This window comes from Candoia aspera, chromosome 13 (genome assembly GCF_035149785.1).
Source record: "Candoia aspera isolate rCanAsp1 chromosome 13, rCanAsp1.hap2, whole genome shotgun sequence".
In the NCBI taxonomy this organism is placed as follows: Eukaryota; Metazoa; Chordata; class Lepidosauria; order Squamata; family Boidae; genus Candoia; species Candoia aspera.
The window spans coordinates 5,195,155-5,220,277 of NC_086165.1; the positions used below are offsets into that span (position 1 = coordinate 5,195,155).

Consider the following 25,123-nt stretch of genomic DNA (forward strand, 5'->3'; position numbering starts at 1 on the left):
AATCCCATTGAGAAATGGCAACAGTGCTGTTAAACATCCAGACAGCCTGAAACAGTGTAAGTGGGAATTCAAAAGACTGAACAAGATAAGGCAGTCTGTCAATGCATTTATATAAATTCTCCCTCTCACACACCACCCATCCCAACATTCAAAAAGAACCCATTACTCACATTTGCAAAGCCCTCACATCCCTATTTTGGGACTGCTCCAGTCCCTGTGCTGCTTTTAACCCAGACTTGTAAACCTGCAACATTGGCTTTCTTTCTTCCTAAAAGTGAGCCTCCAAGATTTAGGATGTGCCCTTCACTTCAGGAGGCCTGGAAACCTGAGAAAGTTGAAGGGCAGCAGTGCCAGGTTTCCCATATTAAAAAAAAAGAGGAGGGCACATGCTAAGGAACATCTTGTTATAGACAGAAAAAGACCAGTTGGGGGTCAGTTCAGAGGCTTGCTTGTGCTTCATGCCCATCAAGGACTGTTTGTCTGGAGGGTGGGGTGGGGAAATGAAGGGAGGGCAACTAAGCCTCTGTCATCTTCTAAGTCTACAAACAGGTCAGGGTGGATGCATAGGCCTGAGAGAGGCATGGGGAAGAAGTTGAAGAACCCCAGATGAAAACTCATGGTGGAATCCATCCATCATCCAGTGATGGGCATTCATGGCTTCCAAGAAACCCTGCTAGTTCCATCAAGGCTTTGTGATGCTGGCTTTTGTCCCGTTAGCTGTGGCATCCACAAGGGCCCCTTTTCGGTAGGGCACCAGGGAAGGGTTGTTGAGGAGGGTATACGCCAGGCCCCATCGGACCCGGTTCTGTTGGCCCTTTGATGCTTTAGGTGCCGAACCTGTGGTCTTCATGAGCTTGATTCCTGCTGAGAAAAGAACCAGGTCAAAATGGAGGTCTTAAAAGTTTGGGGGGTCAGCTTGAAGATAATCTGGAAGGCATTTGGAAGGAGCAGGGAGCGGATGGATATGATCCTGATGGCTGATGGGTTTGTTTCATGCAAGTTTTAAAAAGAAAACTAAGTTAGAGAAAGAAGACTTTTAAAGGAAGGTACAAATGTAAAAGAAATATGGAGAGGAAAGGAAGGGAATTTTTTTTTTTGGACTCATTTCCTGGGTTTTTCTCCTTCTCCCTTTTACCTCTCCCCATATCTATGTCCTATATGGGCAGGGAGTTCCGCAGGGTGTGGTCAAAAAAGTCAAGATGGCTGCTGTGACGGTGTGATCAAAGCTCTGCCTGTTTGACCATGCCGTTGCAGCTGCCATCTTGACCTTTTCAACCGCCGCCTGCAGACACAGCTGCATATGGCATTGGCAATGTTTAGCCTTGTGAATTCCAATTGCCTGATCCTGCAATATTCAAAATGCCATGAAGGAAATATTCCTCCCCCCTTCTCCTAAGGGAATGAAGAAACAGAATTTATTTTTAAAAAGATGAGCACACAAGGGCCACAAGATCCTGTCTTCTTCGCTGCTGGCATCAGATGAAAAGTCAGCTTGTACTCAAAGACCGGTTTTCATCAACTCTTCCCACTTCCTACCCTACCCGGATCGGAAGTTCTTTGGAAGAAATTCCAGAATGTGGTGCTTGTGTTCCTTCCCCCATTGCCTGCCCCCCTCTCCCTCTTTGTGCAAAACGATGGGAAAGTGTGGAAGAGGCATGTCGCACATGGATGCCCACCTAGGCATGGCACATAAAAGGGGGAGGGCTTTGATTACATTGTGGTGGCTGCTGTCTTGGCTTGTTGACCCTCCCTGCAGACACCCCTATGTCTGCTCCTGGTACAACAAGGCAGAGGGGAAAGCTTGGGGTGACTTTGGCAAATGTTGGCCCATATGATGTATTTTTCTCCACCTCCAGAGCAATCTGATTCTTGCAGCTGTCTACTCCTTCTGCTCCCAGGATCGGCCCTCAGCTGACCTCTTACCTTCTGCATCTCTGGATGGGTGGCTCTGCATCTTTGGGGGGCCATGCCGATGGAGAAGCAAGAGGCAAAAGGCTCTCATTACTGGGTGGGATTGGCTGACCTCAATTTTCAAATATTGGCAGTAAGTGCGGTAGCCTGGAAGAAAGAGAGGGGTAGTGGTGGTGGGTGGTGGGATGCATGGAAGAGAAGAGTGGGAAGAGGATAAAATAGCAGCATGTTAGAGCAGACATGTACAAAGACATGACGGGAGAGAAGACAAAGACACTGGGGGATCTCAAGTCAAGTTGGTTTCAAGTTTCTCCAGGAACCACCCTTAAGGCTGCCCACAGAGTTGAGAAAAGGTTGTGCGATAAGTGAAGTTAATGTCCTTGCAGTCTGCTTGAATGGAGGTGTCCCATGGCATTCTAAGCAGTGGTTTGTTTAACCTTGGTCTGCTGAATCAACCCCAGTTGGCTGGGCTCCCATAGACCACACTAGATGGGTTTACATGTTGCATTAGGCTGCAACCCAACAAATCTACGTGGGCTTCACGTGACGTGTGAATGGAGCCCTAGGCATCATGAACAAGAGGGAAGGATGCAGCCAGGGCAAAAGGGGCTGGTTGGGGTCTTGTATTCCTCACCTGGATCAAAGCCCTCGACGCCACGGCTCAGGAGACTCCCATCCAGCTGGCAGAAATGAATGACGTTATAAAGCATCGACACCACCATCCTCCAGATCCCTGCCAATAAGCCCAGGAGCACGTTGATGGGGAAAAACATGTATGTCACAATGTAAAGGGCTCGCCTGCATAAGAGGGATGCAGAGACAGTCGTGAGTAAAGCACGCGCACTTCCGTACAGTACTCGCTGCAACCATATAATAATAACTTAAATGTTCAGGTAACATCAGTTCCAATTATGGTTGCTTCCCGTATTGCATAATTTCCTGTTGCCTTAACCATTTTAAGTTGGTGGAAACTTTTTGAGGAAGTGGTTGGGGCTGCGTCCAAAACTTTCAAGGGCCTTATTTGGCCTTGCGGCCCCAACCGAACACCTCCTGGGAGTTCTTCAGTCCTCGAGCAAATCAGTTCGCAGCCCAGAGTTCTACTGGATGCCCAGATGAATTTGTGAAGGACCCAATGGCTGAGTGGTGTTGAAGCCAAACCAGAACTTCTCTGCTCCTCTCGCAAAGAACCATAGGATTTTGTCAGGTCTGGGAACACAGCAGCAGAAAGCAAATCAGGGGAGGGTGTGGTGGTCCTACCAGCTGTGCTTACACAACAGGACTCATCCTTTTTCTGGGTTTCTCTAATAACTGAACCACAATCTAACCAGCAGCCTGATTTTTTATAACATGCTAGTTCACAGGAGACTGGAATGCTAAGGTGGGCAGTCAAATGACACCTCGAATTACAGGTAAGTATGGCCTGGGAGAACAAAACGAAGCAGGACACAGGCTGATAGAATTTTGCCAAGACAATTCACTCTGCATAACAAACACTCTCTTCCAACAACCTAAGAGACGGCTTTATACATGGACTTCACCAGATGGACAACACCGAAATCAGATTGATTACATTCTTTGCAGCCAAAGGTGGCGGACATCTGTACAGTCGGTAAAAACAAGGCCTGGAGCTGACTGTAGTTCAGATCACGAACTTCTTCTTGCACAATTTAGGATCAGACTAAAGAGATTAGGGAAGACCCACAGATCAGCTAGATATGAGGAATTCCTAAGGAATATGCAGTGGAGGTGAAGAATAGATTTAAAGGACTTAGTAGATAGGGTCCCGGAAGAACTCTGGACAGAAGTTGGCAGCATTGTTCAGGAGGCGGCAACAAAATACATCCCAAAGAAAGAGAAAACCAAGAAGGCAAAATGGCTGTCTGCTGAGACACTAGAAGTAGCCCAAGAAAGAAGGAAAGCAAAAGGCAACAGTGATAGGGGGAGATATGCCCAATTAAATGCAAAATTCCAGAGGTTAGCCAGAAGAGATAAGGAATTATTTTTAAACAAGCAATGCACGGAAGTGGAAGAAGACAATAGAATAGGAAGGACAAGAGACCTCTTCCAGAAAATTAGAAACATCGGAGGTAAATTCCAGGCCAAAATGGGTATGATCAAAAACAAAGATGGCAAGGACCTAACAGAAGAAGAAGAGATCAAGAAAAGGTGGCAAGAATATACAGAAGACCTGTATAGGAAGGATAACAATATCGGGGATAGCTTTGACAGTGTGGTTGGTGAACTAGAGCCAGACATCCTGAAGAGTGAAGTTGAGTGGGTCTTAAGAAGCATTGCTAATAACAAGGCAACAGGAGACGACGGCATCCCAGCTGAACTGTTCAAAATCTTGCAAGATGATGCTGTCAAGGTAATGCATGCTATATGCCAGCAAATTTGGAAAACACAAGAATGGCCATCCGATTGGAAAAAATCAACTTATATCCCCATACCAACAAAGGGAAACACTAAAGAATGTTCAAACTATCGAACAGTGGCACTAATTTCACATGCCAGTAAGGTAATGCTCAAGATCCTGCAAGGTAGACTTCAGCAGTTCATGGAGCGAGAATTGCCAGATGTACAAGCTGGCTTTAGAAAAGGCAGAGGAACTAGAGACCAAATTGCCAATATCCGCTGGATAATGGAAAAAGCCAGGGAGTTTCAGAAAAACATCTATTTCTGTTTTATTGACTATTCTAAAGCCTTTGACTGTGTGGACCATAACAAATTGTGGCAAGTTCTTAGCGCTATGGGGATACCAAGTCATCTTGTATGCCTCCTGAAGAATCTGTATAACGACCAAGTAGCAACAGTAAGAACAGACCACGGAACAACGGACTGGTTTAAGATTGGGAAAGGAGTACGGCAGGGCTGTATACTCTCACCCTACCTATTCAACTTGTATGCAGAACACATCATGCGACAAGCTGGCCTTGAGGAATCCAAGGCTGGAGTTAAAATCTCTGGAAGAAACATTAACAATCTCAGATATGCAGATGATACCACTTTGATGGCTGAAAGTGAAGAGGAACTGAGGAGCCTTATGATGAAGGTGAAAGAAGAAAGTGCAAAAGCTGGTTTGCAGCTAAACCTCAAAAAAACCAAGATTATGGCAACCCGCTTGATTGATAACTGGCAAATAGAGGGAGAAAATGTAGAAGCAGTGAAAGACTTTGTATTCCTAGGTGCAAAGATTACTACAGATGCTGACTGCAGTCAGGAAATCAGAAGACGCTTAATCCTTGGAAGAAGAGCAATGACAAATCTCGATAAAATAGTTAAGAGCAGAGACATCACACTGACAACAAAGGTCCGCATAGTTAAAGCAATGGTGTTCCCTGTAGTAACATATGGCTGCGGGAGCTGGACCATAAGGAAGGCTGAGCGAAGGAAGAGAGATGCTTTGGAACTGTGGTGTTGGAGGAAAATTCTGAGAGTGCCTTGGACTGGAAGAAGATCAAACCAGTCCATACTCCAGGAAATAAAGCCAGACTGCTCACTTGAGGGAATGATATTAAAGGCAAAACTGAAATACTTTGGCCACATAATGAGAAGACAGGACACCCTGGAGAAGATGCTAATGCTAGGGAGAGTGGAGGGCAAAAGGAAGAGGGGCCGACCAAGGGCAAGGTGGATGGATGATATTCTAGAGGTGACAGACTCGTCCCTGGGGGAGCTGGGGGTGTTGACGACTGACAGGAAGCTCTGGCGTGGGCTGGTCCATGAAGTCACGAAGAGTCGGAAGCGACTGAACGAATAAACAACACAGTTCACAAAAAAGGTTAACTGTGGGTAGCACGCTGTGGAAATGCAGCTGTTCGGAGCTAGGCTGCGTAGAAGCAGGTTGTGGGAATAACCCAGCTCGTCCTGCCAAGACAGACATGTTCCTGATGCAGTTGCAAAAAAGGCAAAGGCCATCCTAGGTTGCATCAATAGAAATGTAATGTCAGGATGGAGGGAACTTACTGTTCTTCATTTTGCCTTTTGTACAAACTAGAGCGTGTGCTGATAAGGGGTCAAGATGATAAGGGGTCTGGAAGGAAAAACTTAGTAGGGATAATTGGAGGCATTCAGTGTATTTAGCTTGGAGACAAGACCACAGCAGTGAGACAGGATATATGTCTTCAAGTAGCTGGGGCTGAAGGTAGAAAATGGGCCAAATTGTTCAGAGCTGTTCCAGAAGATATGACCCAAAAGAAGGGCCTTAAATTACAAGGAAGTAAATTTTGGCTGGACATTAGGAAGACTTTGTGAATGGTATGAACTTTTCAGCAATGGAACAAGTGACTCAGGAGGTGACGGACTGTGTTTGCTGGAGGAGTGTAAAGAGAGTCTGGATGGCCATCTATCAGGGATGCTGAGGTATGGCATGGAGGGGAGTAGACCGGAGGATCTGCAGGATCTCTTTCAACCCTTCCTTTCTGTTATTCTAAAATGTAGCATATGTCCAAAAGAGTTTAGAAGCACATAAAGGCATTATCGGTGGACAGATGTTGCCAGTCTGAGTGGGCAGTTCTGGACTTGGTGGTCGGGTAGTCCAACATGGGCATAATTAATGACTTCTTTTTCATTATTTTATCATCATTCAGTGCAGAATTCCAGCACTGGGCAAGGATTTCAGCTAGATGATCTCCAAAGTTCTTTCCAATTTTTATATTCAATAATGGATGATTTTCAATAATCACCTGTTGGTCAGCTCTCTGGGAAGATGGTCCCGCTCCAGAAAGTAGTAGTGAGCCAGCAGGTTCTGGGCAATCCCAGAAACCCCCAGGGTCAGCCAGAAGGGCCTAGACGAAACCAAAATCATCCAACCAAATGAATGAATGTCCAATGTTACTTAAAGTACATTTGCACTGCAAGCAACAATTTGGGGATACAATATTTGTTCTAATCATCACATTAGGAGCTAATGTAACGTTGGGGGAAGGGGAAATGATTGCTGTCCTGACTCTGCAGCTACATAAAGAAATATTAGAGAGGTATAGCTAAGCTTGGCAGTTTTTAGTTCAGGGAGAGATGGGTGGATAGGTCAATAGATAGGTTGGGACCTCTTGAATTTCATAGGGGCCTGGCTGGCAGATGGATCATGTTACAGGTAGTCCTTGACTTACAACCATTCATTTAGTGATCATTCGAAGTTACAGTGACACTGAAAAAAGTGACTTGTGACTGGTCCTTGCACTTACGACTGTCGCAGTGTCCCTGAGGTCACGCAACAGCTCACACTTACGACGGTTGCAACATTCCAGGGTCATGTGATTGCCATTTACAACCTTCCCAGCCAGCTTCCAACAAGCAAAGTCAATGGGGGAAGCCAGATCTGCTTAATGACCACAGAGACTTGTTTATCGACTGTGGTGATTTACTTAATAACTGTGTCAAAAACAGTCGTAAGATTGGGCATGACTCACTTAACTGCCTCACTTAGCAACAGAATTTCTAGTTCCAGTTGTGATTGTAAGTTGAGGACTACCTGTATCTCCAAAGCTTGGGCCTGTGGAACACTTACCACATGTTCACCACAATTTTGAAAAGATGCATGTTGGTGCCAGACTGCAGCGGGATAGCTATCAGGAAAGTAAAACTCATGATGCAAATGAAGAAGACAACATGTTGGATGAGCAGAGCTGGGATAGAGACAAAAATGCCCAGTGGGTTGCAAGGAAGATCACAGATGAAAATCAGTTCTGAACTTTGGGCCACCATCACCTCTTCCCATCTGCACATTTTCATTCTTTAGCCCAGTTTGGAGGATTGCCCAGAAGGTGGAGTTTAAGGTCAGATAATCGGTCAAGCCTGACTCCTGGTGGCCATAATGACATGTCCATGTGTTTTTCTTGGCAACAGTATGGATGTGGTTTGTCACGACCTTCTTCCAGGATATTTTTTCAACTTCTCAATCTAACTTACAATCCTGAGACTTCCTAGTGGTCTCCTAACCAAGTGCCAACCAGGCTTTGTTTCTGAGCTTGGACTTGCTTTGCCACCTTCTCACATTCTTGGATAAGGAGCCTGTTCATTCTTCACCTGATACATTCTGCCTTAATAATAATGAATTTATTCTCCACAAATCCCCAGGTAGTCAAAGTGGGGTCAACCATGCTCGAAATCCTTAAGATTTATGGAATTAGTAGCCCCTTTAGAAAACCCCAGGTAGGGAGTAGATGAGGAAGAGCTTAAAAAGAGCAGGACTGAGCATGCTCAATGGGCACAGAATGCTGGCTGGGAGTAGTAAGGGAGAGGAATGGACTTGAGTACCTGGGAGAATGGGCATGGCAGGCAGAAATTCTACCTGTCCTACTGTCAGCCCTTTGAGGTAGGCAAGGTCAGGAAACAAGAGTCATTAGGACTCTTGGAATGGACTTTAATGAATTGAGGGTGCTGTAACAGAAACTTGAAAGTCTGCCAAAACCTCTCTTTACTTCAACTTATACCTAATCAAGGCAGAGTTGCTTTCCCAGGACTCAGATATCTTTTCTCTAATGGCTCAACATTCTTCTGACATTCCATCACATCTCCATTGCAACTTTTTCTTTCTCTTTTAACCAGTCCCTTTGAATTCTAGCTTCCCTTTACTCCCACCCTCCAAGGTGTGGTTAGTGCTCCTCAGTTACCTAGGCAGGCAAATGATATCTGGAAACCCACAAAATACATCCAGCATATGAGAGACTGCTGGGAAGGCTGGAGTTTACAGGAACGATAGAAAACATTTTCAACAGCCCCTCGGTAGAGACACTGGAGATTAGTCCTGAAACACAGGGAGAACATGTGATCAAGTGAAATATGCGAATACCCTTAAAAGAAGGAGAAGGGGAAGGAGAAGACGTTATCCACCCCGTTTTAAGAGCCATCTTTTAGCAGCTGCTCCAGAGGGTTGGGAGCACTGAACACTTGGAAAGGCCTCACCTGTGGTTTCCCAGGGACTTCATTAACATGCAGAAAGTCAACAAGCAGGAGAGGACCAGGGAAGAGATGAAGCACACTGCAAAACAGGAATGGGCAGAGAGGGATCCGGACAAAGGCTGCAGGATTCCCAAAGGGCTGCAACTTCACAAGAGCCAAACAAAATGCACCCAAACCTCAGACAAGGTCAGGCCTAGAATCAGCGTGCTGCAAAAGAGGGGCCAATCTGTCTAAAGCTGACCCATAGCAGCCGTAGGTTCTACACACTTTCTCCAAAGACATGCTTCTATTATTTTTCCCCCCAAAACCTATCTCTCAGGATCTGTAGAATTATTTTCTTCAGCATCTCTCTGCCCACCAGCATCTGCCCAGTATGGCAGCTGCTTCACATTGTTCAACGGTAGGACTGGCCTCCTGATTGTAATTTACATATAGGTTTTTTGTTACGGGTATCAGTTGTACTGTCTTTATAAAACCCCTTTAAAAAAAAACATTGTAATGCATTTATAGTCTGCCCAAAGAGGAACAGAGATATAGACAAGGCACCTGCTGTTTGCAAGGATGCACCCTCTATTCTAGGGGCTGCAAAGGAAAACCAGGGTATTATGACAAAGAAGGGCTTAGTGTAGGTGGAGGTAACAGGAACAGCAGGGCAGCTGTCTGTTATTGGCTCCGATGCCCCCTTCTGTCCTGTTTTGTAGTTTCTCTTGTGCCACCATGCCATCTGCTTCATGCCCGTGGATCTCAGAAGTCTTTGTGAATGCGAACATCAGCACAGATCAGTTGCATTGCTGTCCTATTTGTTTCTTAGAATCAGACAGAACTTTTACAGTTTTCTGATCACATTTTCTAAACAACCCACATGTCTAAGATCTTTAAATGCCAGGAAGTTTTACAGACTGTGAAACATCTCTGAAATTATTCCACTTTCCCCTGAGAGTTGTAAAGAATGCCTTGGCTGCTATGTTCAGTTGACCCTCAGCCCAGAGCCCAATTTAAGGCCTGGATATCTAAAGTGTCACCTTTCTCATGAAGAAACAGGCACTTATTCAGATTTGCAGGAAAAGTGTATCTGAGTGCAACTATGCTAGCAGGGGCCTGCTTGCCAACATATGTTAAATGTTAAGGAGATAGGAAGCTGTGATTCAGACCTTTGAGTTGAAGGCAATTTTACTGAGTCACCCACCCCTGAACTGCAGAATCAAACTGCAGAATCAAATTGCAACAGAATCAGTCTGATGAATCCAAGTGGTTTGTGTGCCTTCAAAGAGATTTGGAGAGTCAGTGGGCTTTTACGCATGCATGCAACTTTTTTAAAAGATCGAATCAGATCTCCAAATCAAATGTGTTCAGTTTAGTGATCCAGACTGACATTCTGAATCAAACTGACGTTACTTGTCAAATGGAACTGTTGAACTGCATGTTCAGAATGGATCTTGGGTGATCCTTACAGGATTACAAAAGATGGGATGTCCATCCTTAAAAACTATAGTTTGCTGGGGGAGGTGAGACAATCAAGAACAAGCATTTGTCATTGCTTGTTGCATAGATGAATTCCTCCTAAGCAGATGTCACAATACTCTGCTCTATTTTCAGTTCCTGGACTTAACCCTTGCATTCTGGATGCAACCCTCTTCATTCTAGCTGCAGCTGGCCAAGCACTGAAATGGACACTGTTGTCCCATGTTGAAGAAACATACCTTCCAGTGACCAGATGTAGTGCTTAGCTGTTGCCACCTCTTTGTCTCCAGGGACACTGGCAGGTTTTTCAGAGGGGATTATGCCAAACTGGACAAAGAGGGCTGTCATTTCTTTTGTCATCCCATATCTTATGATTTGGATGTTGGGGATGAATGATGCAAGTAGAAGAAGGGCCACCTGCAAACCAGGAGAACACAGATGAGGCTGGTCCTACCACAGGTGGACAGGTTCAGAGGAAACTCTGATGTATGTTACCTGGTAGACAGCTATCACAGCCATGGCTAGAGAGAGGGCCAGCTTCAGTGGGATCTGGAAGCCTGCAATCACAAAACCATAGGTACATATCAAGAAGCATGTCCTGATTGGTAGACCGTCAAGCAATGGTCTTTCAAGGATTTGCTAGCTAAATTTTGCCCATTGGGGGTGTTGCTGGGGTTAGTGAGAGTTGAAGCACAACACACCCAGAAGACAAACTGGTTCAATACACAAATTGTGTTGAAAAGCAGGCACATAATGAGGGAAAGATAAAGCCAAAGAGATACAGAACTGCTCAGCAATTCCTTGCTTCAGGATGTATGTGGAAGTCTTGAAGATGCAGAAGGTCTGTTTGGGAGATCTTTCCAAAACAACCACCAAAACAGAGAGGCAGTAGAGAAGGAACAAACCTAAGCCCTCCCAATACCTCCTAAGAACCTACTGAAAAAGAATATATATTTTGAATGTAGTACCTTCCTGGGGTGTGTATACAAATGAACGCAGGTAAGACCGGAGACTTGAAAGCATGCTTAGCTTCACTCCACTGGGGCTGGAAGAGAAAGTTCAGAGGGGGCTGATATAAATGCAGAGCTGCTCCTTACCCCCTGCACATGATTTTGGGACTGCCTACCTCTTGGGGGTCAACTTTAGGTCTCACCTTTTCTTCGGTGTTCTTTTAGCCAGGATGTGCTTCAGATATTCTTGATAATAGCTACTGCCTGGAACCTTCAAGCAAACAAGGAAACAGTGGAGCATTGCTCCTTCAGCAAGAGCATTCTGTGTAAGCCCAGACACTCAAAGTGAGATTCCAATAATTTGGGGGCTGAATGAAATCCATGAGATCAGTCCCCTCCCCTTCCAGATTTTGCCCAATCCCCTCCCCTCCATGCAGCTTTCTAAAGACAGCACCTTTGTTAGGGATGCTGGTTGCCAAAGATGAGGAGGTTGCTATTCCAGGTTGACAAGATTCCCTAACACAATATACTAGGCAAAAAATGGATTGATAATTTGGGATTGGGCGGTTGTGGGAATCCATGACTACCTTAGCATGTTGTGTAAACCAGTTGATCCTCTTAGGCCAACATATGGTTTTGTTGCTTGGGCATACTGTAGCACGTTACGGGAACACAGCTCTTGTCCATGGTTAACCCAGCTTTGTTTATTTATGGTTTATTATATTTATATACTGCCAAAATCTGAACCGATTCCTGGCAGGTTTGGGCTGATCAGGCGGTGTGAACTATTCTAAGCCATCATGTGATTTGTTTCTTTTTGGTTTAGCATGATGTGCAAGCCCAGCATTTGCAGTTTTTAAAGCACGGTTAAGAAGATTTCAAGAGCTACTTAAAAACCCCTGAAAACCCTGAATGTAACTTTTGAGACCCTCCTTAATTGCTACCAAATGGCAATTAAAAAGGCAAAGTAGGTCAATTCTTGGCTATTAATTGTGTCTCATGAATTTCTTTTAATTTTACTTCCTTTTCAATGCTGAAAGGGAGAACAAATTTTGTCTGCTGCTTGGAAAAAGTTGCACAACCTAGTTAAAACACACCAGGGCTTAGTGTGACAGGTAAAGCCAAACACACCCACTTAAGCAGAACACAGTCACTGCTCACTGTCTGGATGGTGATTATTGACCCAGTTCAGTCCACCCAATGCATGTGAATCAGTAGGTCCATTTATTCCAAGTCACATCTCAGTTCCTGGCCTTATGCATAAAATCAATTAAAACATACGATTTTTACAGATTGTGGCAGAACACACCACTGAAGCATTTATTTTGCACCAACTGCCACAACCCAGTCGCAATGCTGCATCTCCCAGCCTTTTCTCCTGCATTCTCCCCGTGCTTTAAAAGAAATGAAAGAAATAAGTCTGATTCGTGCCACCCATTAAAAATGTCTCGCATAATCTCCATCTGCCCTGCGAGTCGTGATAACAGTTGCAAAGGTGCTAATTACATGGCTGCGCAGATGCCCAACCACATCTGGTGTGAAAGAAGAGGACGGGCACTGCCACGGCGGCTCATTCTGAGAGTTGTGAAGAAAGGAGAGAACTCTGGGTTTACAAGGAGAAAAAAATATCCCTTCCTTTTATCTCAGGGTTGTATAAGCAGTTGGATTTGGCGAAACCCGAATACCGCCTGCAGATTTCAGGGCTGAGGCACCAAGCCTTCATCTGACTACTGTCGGTCTGCAAAACAGAGATTTCTTTTGGAGCAGTCCAAGGGGATTATAATGCTGTGGATCCAGCAAGCCGCTTTCTGTACAACTGTACAATAAGGCATCAGTTCTCCTCTGAACAAGGGACATTAAGACCCAGACCTTCTTGTGCTAAGGGGGTTGGGCGACACAAATAAAGAAATTAGAGGTCATTAGAGAAAAAGCAGGATTTGTTTTTTAAAAAAAATCTCAGCTCTCTCTCCTACACTGCCCCAACATGTTGGTTCTAGTTCATAGTTAATTTCTGGTGGATGTGGAGAAGAATGCTGTTCCGGTATCGAGGTCCTTGAGAGGGGTGGATGACAATGGCAGATGGTTATAAAAATCAAATGTTGTGAGACGTACAGATAGTCCTCGACTTACGACCATTTGTTTAGTGACCGTTTGGAGTCACGACGACACTGAAAAAAGTGACTTATGACTAGTCCTCACACCGTCGCAGCATCCCTGCAGTCACATGATCAAAATTCAGGTGCTTGGCAACTGGCATGTATTTATGATGGTTGCAGCATCCCGGGGTTACGTGATCGCCATTTGCAACCTTCCCAGCCAGCTTCTGACAAGGAAATTCAATGGGGAAAGCTGGATTTGCTTAATGACCATGTGATTCACTTAACAACCATGGTGATTCACTTAATGACTGTGGCAAAAAAGGTCATAAGATCGGGTGTGACTCACTTAATGACTGCCTTGCTTAGCAGTGGAAGTTCTGATCCCCATTGTGGTCATAAGTCGAGGATTACCTGTACAGCAGTGAGTCGAGGATTACCTGCTACTCAGCAGTGAGTCTCAGTGAATCCAATGCATCTTACTCCCAGGAAACGGTGTGGCTTCTTTAAAACATTGCAGATAGTTGCCATATTTGTTCCCCAAAGCGCTTTTTGGAGATCAAAGTTCTATTATATTCTCTATCGGAAAAATGGAAAACTGCCTTGTGTCCAAAGGGGTCTGCCCATTTCATCCCATCAATTCAACGCACCATCCAGTCAGGAAGTAAACGCAAGCAGAGCTTACTCAAAGCAAAACAGCAATGAATGGCTCCATATTTAAACTGTCCTTGCTGCATTATGATGGATCTGAGCGCAGGCAGAAAAAGAATTTTTTTCTGGACTCATTAAAAGATACATGTCCATGGTATGCACATTAACCTGGCATCTTGAGCACTGCCAAGCTGGCTAAGCTCCGCTCTGCATTTTCCCTGACACATAAGATTTGAATCTGATCCAAGCTAAGGCTGATATTTACAATATTTCATCTCATTTGCACCTGCCTTGTGAAGGAAGCCACCAGCAGTTGGAAGCCCAGCTCTCATCAGATCAGCCCACATGCTCAAGACACCGATTACAGCACTGCAGACACCCTTGGATCATCACCTCCCCTAAAACACTGGATAAGAGACCCTTTACCCCACTTTGTCTGTTCTTCCTGTATCAGCTAAAGGAAGGAGAGAGCTGGAACAACCAGTGACATATAACAGAGCTGGGAGGGAGGGAAAGCAAGCTAAAAAGAAAGTAAATAATTTCAATTTTTGTCTCTTCTGCTGCTTGGTAGAGAATATAGGTAGTCCTCGCTTAATGACCATTCATTTAGTGATGGTTCGGACTTACAACATGCTGAAAAAACCGACTTACAACCGTGCCAGCATCCCTGGGGTCACGTGATCACGGTTTGGGTGCTTGGCAACTGTTCACATTTATGACTATCGCAGTGTCCCATAGTCACGTGATTGCCATTTTCGACCTTCCCGGTTCTGGCAAGCAAAATCAATGGGGAAACTGTGTGATTTGCTTAACGGCCACGTGGTTTGCTTAATGCCTGTGGTGATTCACTTAATGACCGCTGCAAAAAAGGTTGTAAAATAGGGTCAGATTCACTTAATGATTGCTTCACTCAGCAACTGAAATCCCAGTCCAAATTGTGTTTGTTAAGTGAGGACTACCTGTAAGCAGAGGGAAAACGGAAAAAGAGTTGATGTGTTTCGGGTCCCTTCCATCAAGCAATGATGGCACACAGGGGAAGTGTGCCTTCTCTTTTGTGGCACGGGTATATTTTTATTGTATCATCACTGTTTATTTTTTATTTGCTAATCTCTCTATAATCTATAAAATATTTTTTTTAGAAATGGAAAAACCCTCAACGAGTTCAACTGAGGAAAATGAAAGCCGGTGGCCTCTTCTTATTGAAGCTGACGCTGCATCCTTGTTGGCTTGAGAGGGCAATGTCAAGATACGTTACCTTTTCCGCCCCCGTCTTGGCATTCCCTTTGAAGCTCTCAACCAGTTTCATAGGATACCAAAGGCTCAGCATGGCAAGGCACAGAATGATGGGAAGGTAAGAAAGCAGGGAATAATATCTATAAATCTGAAAAGGAATGAGAGAGGAGAAAACAAATAGAGGATGCCACGGAGGGCTAATGACATGAACTGTATCTTGGTCATAACCACGCAACAGCTAATACCACACAAGGTGCTTGGATGTTTCCAGACCCAGGGATTGTGGTTTACTGACCAGAAATCTCTTCCAGAGCAATGCACTGGTGGATGAATTTAAAGAGGGAGCTGGTCTCCCTTACTAAGCCCTCCATGAATTGCTTTGAGATGCAACATCACAAGGAAAGAGAGTTAATTAATTGCTCTCCATCCCTTCCTCGGATTCTCTGGAACTCAGAGGGGGCGTTCTTGGCCTCCTTGTGCCTTTGGAGGGACTCAAAATATGCTTTCGTCTTAATTGCAAGCTGTGCAAATAATTGCTTTCTGCCATCATTCCTGGATACGGAGAACACAGTCCTTGAGAAATCCAGACATTTTGCTACTCCCTTAAATCAAAGCACCCACTTTGTCCAGTGTACAGATAATAAATAATTCCTGGTCTGAAAGCAACATGGGGAGAGCTCCATGCCATACTGATTCCTGAGAGCTTGCTTCCCAGTGAGCCCCTTCCTTATTCTCGTGGGACATATCCTCACCGTTAGCCTGCAGTGGTTGGGTCCTACGATCTATCTAACTGAGTTAGGCAAACGTAAGTGATAAACAGCCATGGACCTTCTGAAGCATCATGTTCAAAAGAGGCATGCAACTGTGGCCCCAGATCAATGCCCCCCAACTCTAGGTGTGGCTCTGAGCTTCTCTGGAAGTGGCCCCAGGGTGTCCTTCTGAATGTGATAAAAGGAGAAATGGCTTTTTTTTAAAAAATATTTTCTACCCCGCCCTTATTGTTTTTATAATAACTCAAGGGGGGGAACATACCTATTACTCCATCATCCTCCTATTTTCCCCACAACAGCAACCCTGTGAGGTGGGTTGGGCTGAGAGAGAGGGACGGGCCCAAGGTCACCCAGCCGGCTTTCGTGCCTGAGGTGGGACTAGAACTCACCAACTCCTGGTTTCTAGCCCAGCGCCTTAACCACTAGACCAAACTGACTCTCTTTACTTGGGTTACTATTAACTGCACTGAATTAATATATTTTAATTCCTTGGCCCAACCCCATTTTTAAAATCCAAAACTTGAGTCCCAAACTGCTCCAGAAGCTTAATATATTCTATGGGCAGAAAGTCTTCAGGCTTCACACAAGACAGCTGCTCCCCTGGTTGGCTCCCATCCAGTCTCTCTCAACCAGTCTCCTTCTCTTCTTTACCTTGGGTGACTGAGGGCATTCCACCTTCTGCCAGACAGAGAGCACACAGTGGCACCAGGACAGCAGGCAGCCAAGGAGGTACCCAACTCGGTGCCGGACAGTCGCACATGCAAGTAAGGGATAGTAGAAGGCAGGATAATAGAGTAAGGCCAGCATCTTCCAGTATTCTAGAAAAGGGGATCAAAGGGAAGAGAAGAGCATAAATTAAGAGCCAGGGGATTTTGGCAGAAGGCTGTGCTGACAGCATGCAAATCAAAGCCACTGGGGGGGATTCCTATGACCCTCTGCTAAGGGGGCTTCATCAGACTTCCCACGTGAGACAGCTCCGGGGAAATTTACTTTTATTTTATTTATTTATTATTCAAATTCTGTTACCACCCATCTCCCCCAAAGAGGGACACTGGGAGGTTTGTGATAAAATTAATACAATAACAATACACATTAAAATCCCGTAAAAATAAAAACAAGTTACAAATATAAAATACAATATAAATAAATATAAAATCCGAGTGGTTCTAAAGCTGCCAATCCGGTGGGACGGGCTCTAAGGCATGAGCCACCCCCAAGAATGGCTACCCACCTTCCTGCCCCAGGCGAGACGGCAGAACCAAGTCTTCAGGGCCTTCCGGAAGGCCGGGAGTGAAGGGGCCTGCCTCACCTCCGGGGGCAAGATGTTCCAAAGGGCGGGGGCCATTGCAGAGAAGGCCTGCCTCCTGGACCCCGCCAGATGGAATTCTCTTACAGACGGGGTCCATAACATGCCGTCTCTGCGTGATACTTGCACAAAGACGACCGTTGGCCCGGAGACCTTGGACTGGCCCTCTCCTTGGGCAAAGCAAGGAAACTACCTCTTGCAGCAGATGCGGAAGGCAGAAACAACCAGCTTTCTCCTGAACCTTTTGACCGTTCCTCCTGCTGCTAGCTGAAATGGCTTTTAAAAACCAGAGCTGGATCAATCTGTAGAGCTCGTTCAGCTAAACCGTGGTGGAGGAAGGGAGTATCCTTTTTTCAGGGCCATCCTGCCATCTGATGCCAATTGGCATGGGTCAAAAGCAGGGAAGATGTTTTGTTTTCATGCCCACTTGTGGTGGGAGGAAGCAAGATGGAGGCTAGATGTTTGCTCTGATCCCGTGAGGTATTTCTGATGTTCTTGTGAAGAGATGAATTATTGGATTAGACACAACTCTTAACCACAACTCTTAATTATGATATGATATGTCTAGGAAGAAGCAGATCTTAGCCCCACGTCCAAAGCATCAGAATGGCTGCTGTGAAAAGGGAGATGTGCAAAGTGAGATGGACGTGTGGCCTGATCCAGCAGGGCTCACATTTTGTTCTCCATATGCTTTCTCTATAGATGACAAATTCAATGCACCCTTGAGGCCATGAATGTCTTCGAAAAATTTAACTGGCCACCTTTTTAAAAAAAAAAAAGATGATTATGGCCCTTATTTGCTATCTACCTTGGTGCTATTGAAATATCTTTGACCACAGCTCCCATAATTCTTAGCCAGCAAGGCTAACCTGAAGGATGGAGGATGTGATCCAATGCCTTGAAGATGCCTGTTTAGAAAAGATTCCCCCATTGTCATGTCGGCAACCCCTTGAGATTACCTCGGTTCTGTATTGAGGAGTTGGAGATGAAAGGCAGGGGGTTATTATCCAGCATCAGCACGCATAATGAAGAGAAGAGAATGCCAAAAACCACAATGGCCAATCCTTTGTTCTGCACTTCTTCCAAGAAATTCACAGGGCTGTGCAAGCAGACAAAGAGAATGGCAGGGATGAGGGTTGAAGAACACCAAACAAAAATTGAGCTCCACAAATAGAACGTCTCTCCAGGACAGCTCTGAAAATATAGACTTCAAAGTTGCAAGACCCACAAGGCAAACAGTGCACTTCCACTTCCTCAATACAGTGTTTGGCTTCGAGAAAGATGGAGATTAAAAAAATAAGATTGCTTCATGCAGGTATCATGTATTGATGTTGGCATGCATCTTTGTAGCATGTCCAGGGGTGTATCTATGGATGGGAGCAAAGGAGGGAGTCAAACTATGTGTCATGATGTCATCTGCAAATGCCATGAGTTATGTATGGCAACAGATGTGGGGATGAACTTGCAAGAGTCCTACAAGGAGGTCATTGTGAGCAGGTCAGAATTTGGGCATTGTTGCAGTTTCCTCTGGACACAGCTGCAGATATATACACTTGATGTGTGAATGTAGTCTGGCTGAATTAGTTGGTTGATTAAATAGCCATCATATCTGCAGGAAGTCACATTTCAAGAAGTTGGACAATTTGCCTTGCATTGTCCACTTATAAGGTAGACAACGGGGAGGTTCAAGAAGGTTCGTTCCATCACCAGCTATCACATTTGTTCTTCATAATAGGAGATGCCAAGGATTAAACTTCGTGTGCAAAGTCTATGTTTTGACTGATTGACTCTCTCATATGAAACAGGGACATAGGAAATTCCCTTGTATCTGCTCAGTCTGTCATAATCACTCTCTTTTCCCATCTAATATTGTTCTATCCTGTCTTCTCAATCAAGGGCAACCTTTTGGAAAGATTTCAGAGATTGTTGACCTAAAGTCCAACCCACTTCAAAGAGAGCCCACAGCACCCCCAGAATATAAATCTACACCAATTTCAGACTTGGGAAACAAATCCCTTATAGCTTCATCAATTAATCTAAGCCTTCAAAAGGCTCTAAATCTTCAGGAATTGACAAGGGCCTTTCAGAAACCAGAGCCAGCATCCAAATGAAGTGAACTTACTGAAACATCAGATCCTACCGTCTTTCTGAAGGCCTCAACTGACTGCAGACTTTTGTTGAAGCAACAGCTTCTACACCTGTGTTTCTCAACCTTGGGAACTTTAAGATGTGTGGACTTCAGCTCCCAGAACTCCCCAGCCAACACTCCTGAGATTTCTGTGATTGTCAGACACAGCTTCAGGCTGCTTCATCCCTGGCCACGTTTCAGACATATGAGACCTGGATAGTAGTTGATAATAGTTTAAGCAGGATTTCAGGTGCCTGTTTCCCTTCCTCTTGCTACTGGAGATGTCAAAGATTGAGCCTTGGACCCAGGGCTGGGAATCTGGTGCAGCCTTGATGTTTCTGACAATATTTCCCATGCATCTCAGCCTACTAGCAATAGAAGAAGTTGCAGAGCCAAGCCAAGCCAAGGGTTGGATAACTCTCTAAGTGGAGTTATCCAATACGTTGAATTTCTAGTTCAGTGTTTCCTAACCATGGCAACTTTAAGATGCATGGACTTCAGCTCCCAGAATCCCCCACCCAGCACGAACTAGCCAGTACCTCAACAGTCCAGGTGCTCCATTCCAGCAATTTGGGTAGCATTTCTTCCTTTTCACCAGCAGCGAGAGAATCAAGAGGATGACTAACTGAAAGAAAAAAGAACACATTCCTTCTTTGTTTACACAGCCCCATTACTTATTAAAACAAACGTATCCCACTTTTCTTAGATACAGAAAACGAAGACAAAATATATTGCATTTCTAAATTCCTCCATCCAGCTGGTGACCCAGACTTATATCTGTTGATTGGGCAAAGGTGTGCCACAGGCCATTGGTTGGCAAGTGGCAGATGTGGAAAACTGCTGAGGGTCCCATGCCTCTCCCATTTGAAAAAGATTGGGGTGCTCTCACTTTCAGAATCTGCTCAGCATAGTGCAATGTTTCTCAAGCTTGGCAACTTTAAGACGTGTGGACTTCAACTCCCAGAAGTCCCCAGCCAGCCATGCTGGCTGGGGACTTCTGGGAGTTGAAGTCCACACGTCTTAAAGTTGCCAAGCTTGAGAAACACTGGCATAGTGACTCTGAGCAGTGTTAAGAGAATAGATTTTAGGTCTAGCCGTGTAGATTGCCTGCTGCCATTGCAATCAAAAAACAAAAAAATAGGTCTAGCTTTGCAGTAGACCCCACCCCCCAAACCATATGTGGTCAGTACAGAGCGCTTCTAATTGATTGATTGAATGAATGAATGAATGAATGAATGAATGAATGAATGAAGATACATGGCACCATCAATGTGTGAACTGCTATTGGGGTACTGTTTCAATTTAAATGAATGATAAACGGTTTTTCTACGGCTTCACTACTGGATGAGAGGGTAATCTGTCTGACACCCCATTGATCACCAGGGTTGGTTTCATTCTCTCCATTCATATTGCTATCCTGTGGATGTTTTCGTTTGTGTGAACCCCCAAAAGTCCCAAGCTTGTGGCTGTTCAAAAATCCAATATGGTAAACACAAATCAGGCAGTCAAAGGAACGATAAGCCAGAAACAAATCTGATTTTCCTTCTGGTTCCTCTGTCTTTGCTTTCCATAACCTCACATCCTCACTTGAAGTTTATCTTCATAGGTTCGATTCTACTTCAATTTTTAAATTGTTCTGTATGCCCCAAAGTGGCCGAGATCTTTCTAAAATATCAAAATATTCCATAATCAGCCCCGATCTTTTGACGAGGCAATTTGCCATCCTGCACACTGTGATTTTGCAGTGTTTAAAACACAGTCCTAAAGTTTCTCAAAACTGTAAACCATATCTGTCCACACTCCCTTTTTTAACTGAACATTTTAGCAGCTGTCAGGAAGGGATATTAAAAGAGGGTGGGTAACACCACAATTTCACTACTCATAAACCATTGGCAGCAACTCTGTTCAGCTGCTCACGGTGGGGAGATAGTTGTTATGGCAACACAAACCAAGAAAGCAAAAGAAACTTTGAACAGCCAAATTTTATGGAAGAAATTTATTTATTTATTTATTTATTTATTTATCTATTTATCCATCTATCCATCCATCCATCCATCCATCCAATTTGTCCCCACCCATCTCCTCTCATCGGGGGACTCTGGGCGGTTTACAATAATCCATTAAAACAACGATCATACAATAAATAAAATATACAGTATAAAATTACAGCAATAAATAATATAAATAAGAGTAAAAAGTAAAAAAAATGCTAAGCAGTTAACTCTTGCACGATCTGGACCTAGCCTACTTCACAGGGCTGTTGTGAGGATAAAAAGTAAGAAGAGGTGGTGGTGGTAGCAGTGGAAAGAGGCCAAAATGTGCTAGCCAGGCAGAAAAATGGAATAAACATGGGCTGTCACAACAGCTAACTTTGGCTTATGCTGGAAAAGGTGCAACAAATTTAGACCTGGTTCACATTTGGATGAAAGGCCATCAGGAAATGCCAGGAGTTCAGTCTGAAAAAGCATTCATTCATTCATTCATTCATTCATTTCTGGGATTTACATGAATGTGGGTTCTTATGTCCTTAAATTAATACTTTCTTGGATAGGTTCACTAAACACAGGAAAGACCCAATGAGGTTCAATTTTCCTTCCTGGATAAATAATCAAGGAAGATATTTGTAACTACAGTATAGTATCAAATTAATGGTCTGTTCCAGTGTTTTTCAGCCTTGGCAGCTTGAGGATGTGTGGACTTCAACTTCCAGAATTCCCCAGCCAGCATAGCTGGCTGGGGAATTCTGGGAGTTGAAGTCTACACATCTTCAAGTTGCCAAGGTTGAGAAACACTGGTCTATTTCATGGATCTGAAGATCACCAATTCCATGGATCACCAATCAGACTGATAAATGTTGTGTAAGATGAAGGAACAGCCATTTTGGGTGGTGCTCCTGTATAATCTCACGGTGCTGGCTCCTGTTTCATCTTACGTATTTGAGAAGTGGCCCGTGAAGTCTAAAAACTCATTTGCAAACTCCTTTTTTTCTAAGATACTTACTGAAATTGGAGCCATGCAGGAATGATAGAGATCGAAAGGGATAGTAAGTTGGCAATCAGCAATACCGTCGGAAGCTATGCTGCAAGAAAAGCATCAACATCATTTGAAAGCGCGTCTGCTTCAGAAAGCAACATTTTGAGAGCTGTAAAACATAAACCAATGTCCTCCAGCTAAGCCAAACATTTTGCATTCGATATCCTTGCGTTAGGAGGAAAAAATACTTATATCTTATCTCATTAACCAAGTACGGGAAAAAAAATGTCACGGTGCACGGAGATTTTTTCAGTTCCTCACAAGATAGGGGCCGAAGGGCAGAATTTAGATAGGTCATATTCATAGAAAACAGAGCATTAAAAGGAATAATTTTAAGAAAGCAACCCAAAGCGCCATAAGCCAAAAAACCTTGAGTGGGAACAGAGATTAAGGGCGCTAATATGCATCATGTGGTTAGCTGGATTTGGGAAGAGAGAATACCATGGAAATGTAACCGAAGGTACTTATTAAAATGAGTCAAAACAAGCAAAAGATTCTCTGACACAGGACTGCTTCAGTGGCATCATGATAATTTAAAAAGAAGTGGGCTTTACAGGTTTAAAATGTCTTTCTCTTGTTAAAATGCAGCAAGAACTAACTTTCCGGAGAATGCTTATAATAGGATGCCAGTTTATCAGCCTTGAGAGAACACAGTCCAGCTCTTTGTAAGTCTGAGGGGACCAAGCTTAGATGGGTATAAAGTTACAGCCATTGAAGGAAGCTTCTGAATCAGTTCCCCTCCGCTGACAGACAATCTTTCTGCAGAATCGGGAGGAGAATCGCTCTCCTGCAGGCCCTCCTTCGCTCTCAGAATATATTCAAAATATATTCAAAATGACTGGGAGGATCTTCCCAAGTAGTTTGGAGGGCCCTCAGGGTGAAATGCATTCTGTTTGCGCATTAGATTCTTCCCTAAGTAAAGGCTGAAGAATAAAGCTGGAGGCAAGGTCAGGAAACAAGCAAAAATTCAGGATGGGAAATGAGCTAAAAACGTAGGACCAGTCAACTGTTCGGAAAGACAGTATTGCTCAAGAAAGGCTCAACTAGGACAGGGAGGCTTTGAAAACTCTTTCCAGCCCCAAAGGATCTAATGTCCAGCCTGAATGGGAAGAACCAAATCAGGTCCCTCCGTTAAGAAGTTTCTTGCTACACTTCAATGGTTTGACACAGGAGGGGCAAGTGACACAGGAAGGAATCCGGTATACCATGATGAGAGGTGTCTGGATCCAGGACATGGGATGATGAATGGGGTGGGGGATGGGGAGAAGGTGTCACATGTAACCATGTGAGGATCATCCCAAAGCCAATTCAGAGTGAGGGTAACAGCAGAACGTAATGGCCAGTACGTAGAAAGCATTGAGTGATGGCATTGGGTACTAGCAGGTAACTTATATGTCAGGATGAAATGAGATGGAGCAGAATTGTTCAGCTGTTGACCAGAAGTCAGGACAAGAGACAGTAGGCTTAAATTACAAGGAAGATTGAACTGGACATCAGGAAAAATTCCTACAGTTAGAGTCATTCCACAACAGAACTAACAGCCTTGGGAGGCTGTGAATTCTCTTTCCCTGGAAGAGTTTAAACAAAGGCTGGATAGTCATTTGATGGGGATGCTGTAATAATGGATTCCTGCAATGGGCAGGGCATTGGGCTCGATGATCCTTGCGTTCTAGGATGCTGTGAGAAATGAACCGGTAGCAGTGGTTGCAAACAAACAAATATAGGAAAGGGAATCAGATGGCATCAAACCTTCCACTGTGTTTTGCACCCCTCTGAGTCGAAGCTGGGGAAGTTAAGAATGTTTCAATTCAGTCTTGATTGCTTACGCATCATTAATCCTACTTCTGGGCAGAATTAGTGAGTTATATTAGAACTTCTGATATCTAATCCCATCCGAGTGCTAACTGCTCAACTAAATATGGATAGAGTCAACCCCCCACCCCCCAGTCTTATATGTATATATTGCTTTGACAGGCATTAAGGCACAAAGCTCATAATTGCCAGTATTAACCACTAAATATTCATGACTTGATTTCCATAAGTGCTAATACATTTTCCTAACACCTTTCAAACCCAGGGAGACACTACTGCATGAAAAATACTTCTAAACAACTTGACCGGCCAACTTGTCAATGTCAAACTTCACTTCAAACAATGTACAACATTGCCCTCCCAAAATTCTCAAGCTTATTCTAAGAATATTGGACAAGGACATTCACAAATACTTTGCAGAGAAGTCTTTAAGCTCTAGATGGAAAAACGATGCATGGATTAAACTTGAGAAACAAGTAGCATTTATACTCACTCGTTGGAGCTTCCTATTGGTTCATATATGTACCAATTGTCTTCATCAGCCAAGTTGCTATTGAGGTTCAAGTCATCTCTTAACAGCTCTTGGGAAGACATCCCTTTTTTCTTCTTCTCAGCCAATCAAATCTAAAGAATATTTTAAAAAACAAGATCGGTCCTGAGCTAGAGATCCAGTTCTTCCAAATATTTGTCCTGTAGCTGATACACTTCGGTGGCCAAATTAAAAACCTGGCATGCTTATTGGTATTTCAGCCCAAGCGACCCGTTTTCCGTCTCTTGTTTAAGCGCCTTTTCCATAGAACTTTATCCAAAGTGGCTTCGTCCTGTTTCAGCAGTAGAAGAGAACAAAGGAGGAACAGAGGCTGGTGGTA

The 25,123-nt window shown here is 44.2% G+C and overlaps 1 protein-coding gene across 2 annotated transcripts; it reads right to left on the reverse strand.

Moving 5' to 3' along the window:
- On the reverse strand, nucleotides 1–24,872 carry STRA6 (signaling receptor and transporter of retinol STRA6). Of its 2 annotated transcripts, none has more exons than XM_063313947.1 (17): nucleotides 24,748–24,872; nucleotides 22,410–22,488; nucleotides 19,949–20,034; nucleotides 18,241–18,380; nucleotides 16,627–16,793; nucleotides 15,228–15,353; nucleotides 11,429–11,496; nucleotides 11,244–11,320; nucleotides 10,771–10,832; nucleotides 10,515–10,692; nucleotides 8,818–8,893; nucleotides 8,526–8,659; nucleotides 7,421–7,538; nucleotides 6,597–6,698; nucleotides 2,546–2,709; nucleotides 1,924–2,058; nucleotides 1–861 (listed from the first exon to the last, which is right to left on the reverse strand). In XM_063313947.1, exons 1-17 carry the CDS (start codon nucleotides 24,846–24,848, stop codon nucleotides 683–685), a joined length of 1,992 nt encoding a protein of 663 aa, XP_063170017.1. In that variant the 5' UTR covers nucleotides 24,849–24,872; the 3' UTR covers nucleotides 1–682. The 2 variants fall into 2 exon arrangements, with proteins under 2 accessions (XP_063170017.1, XP_063170016.1); XM_063313946.1 differs by having other exon boundaries at nucleotides 1–864.
- Nucleotides 24,873–25,123: the final 251 nt, after the last annotated feature.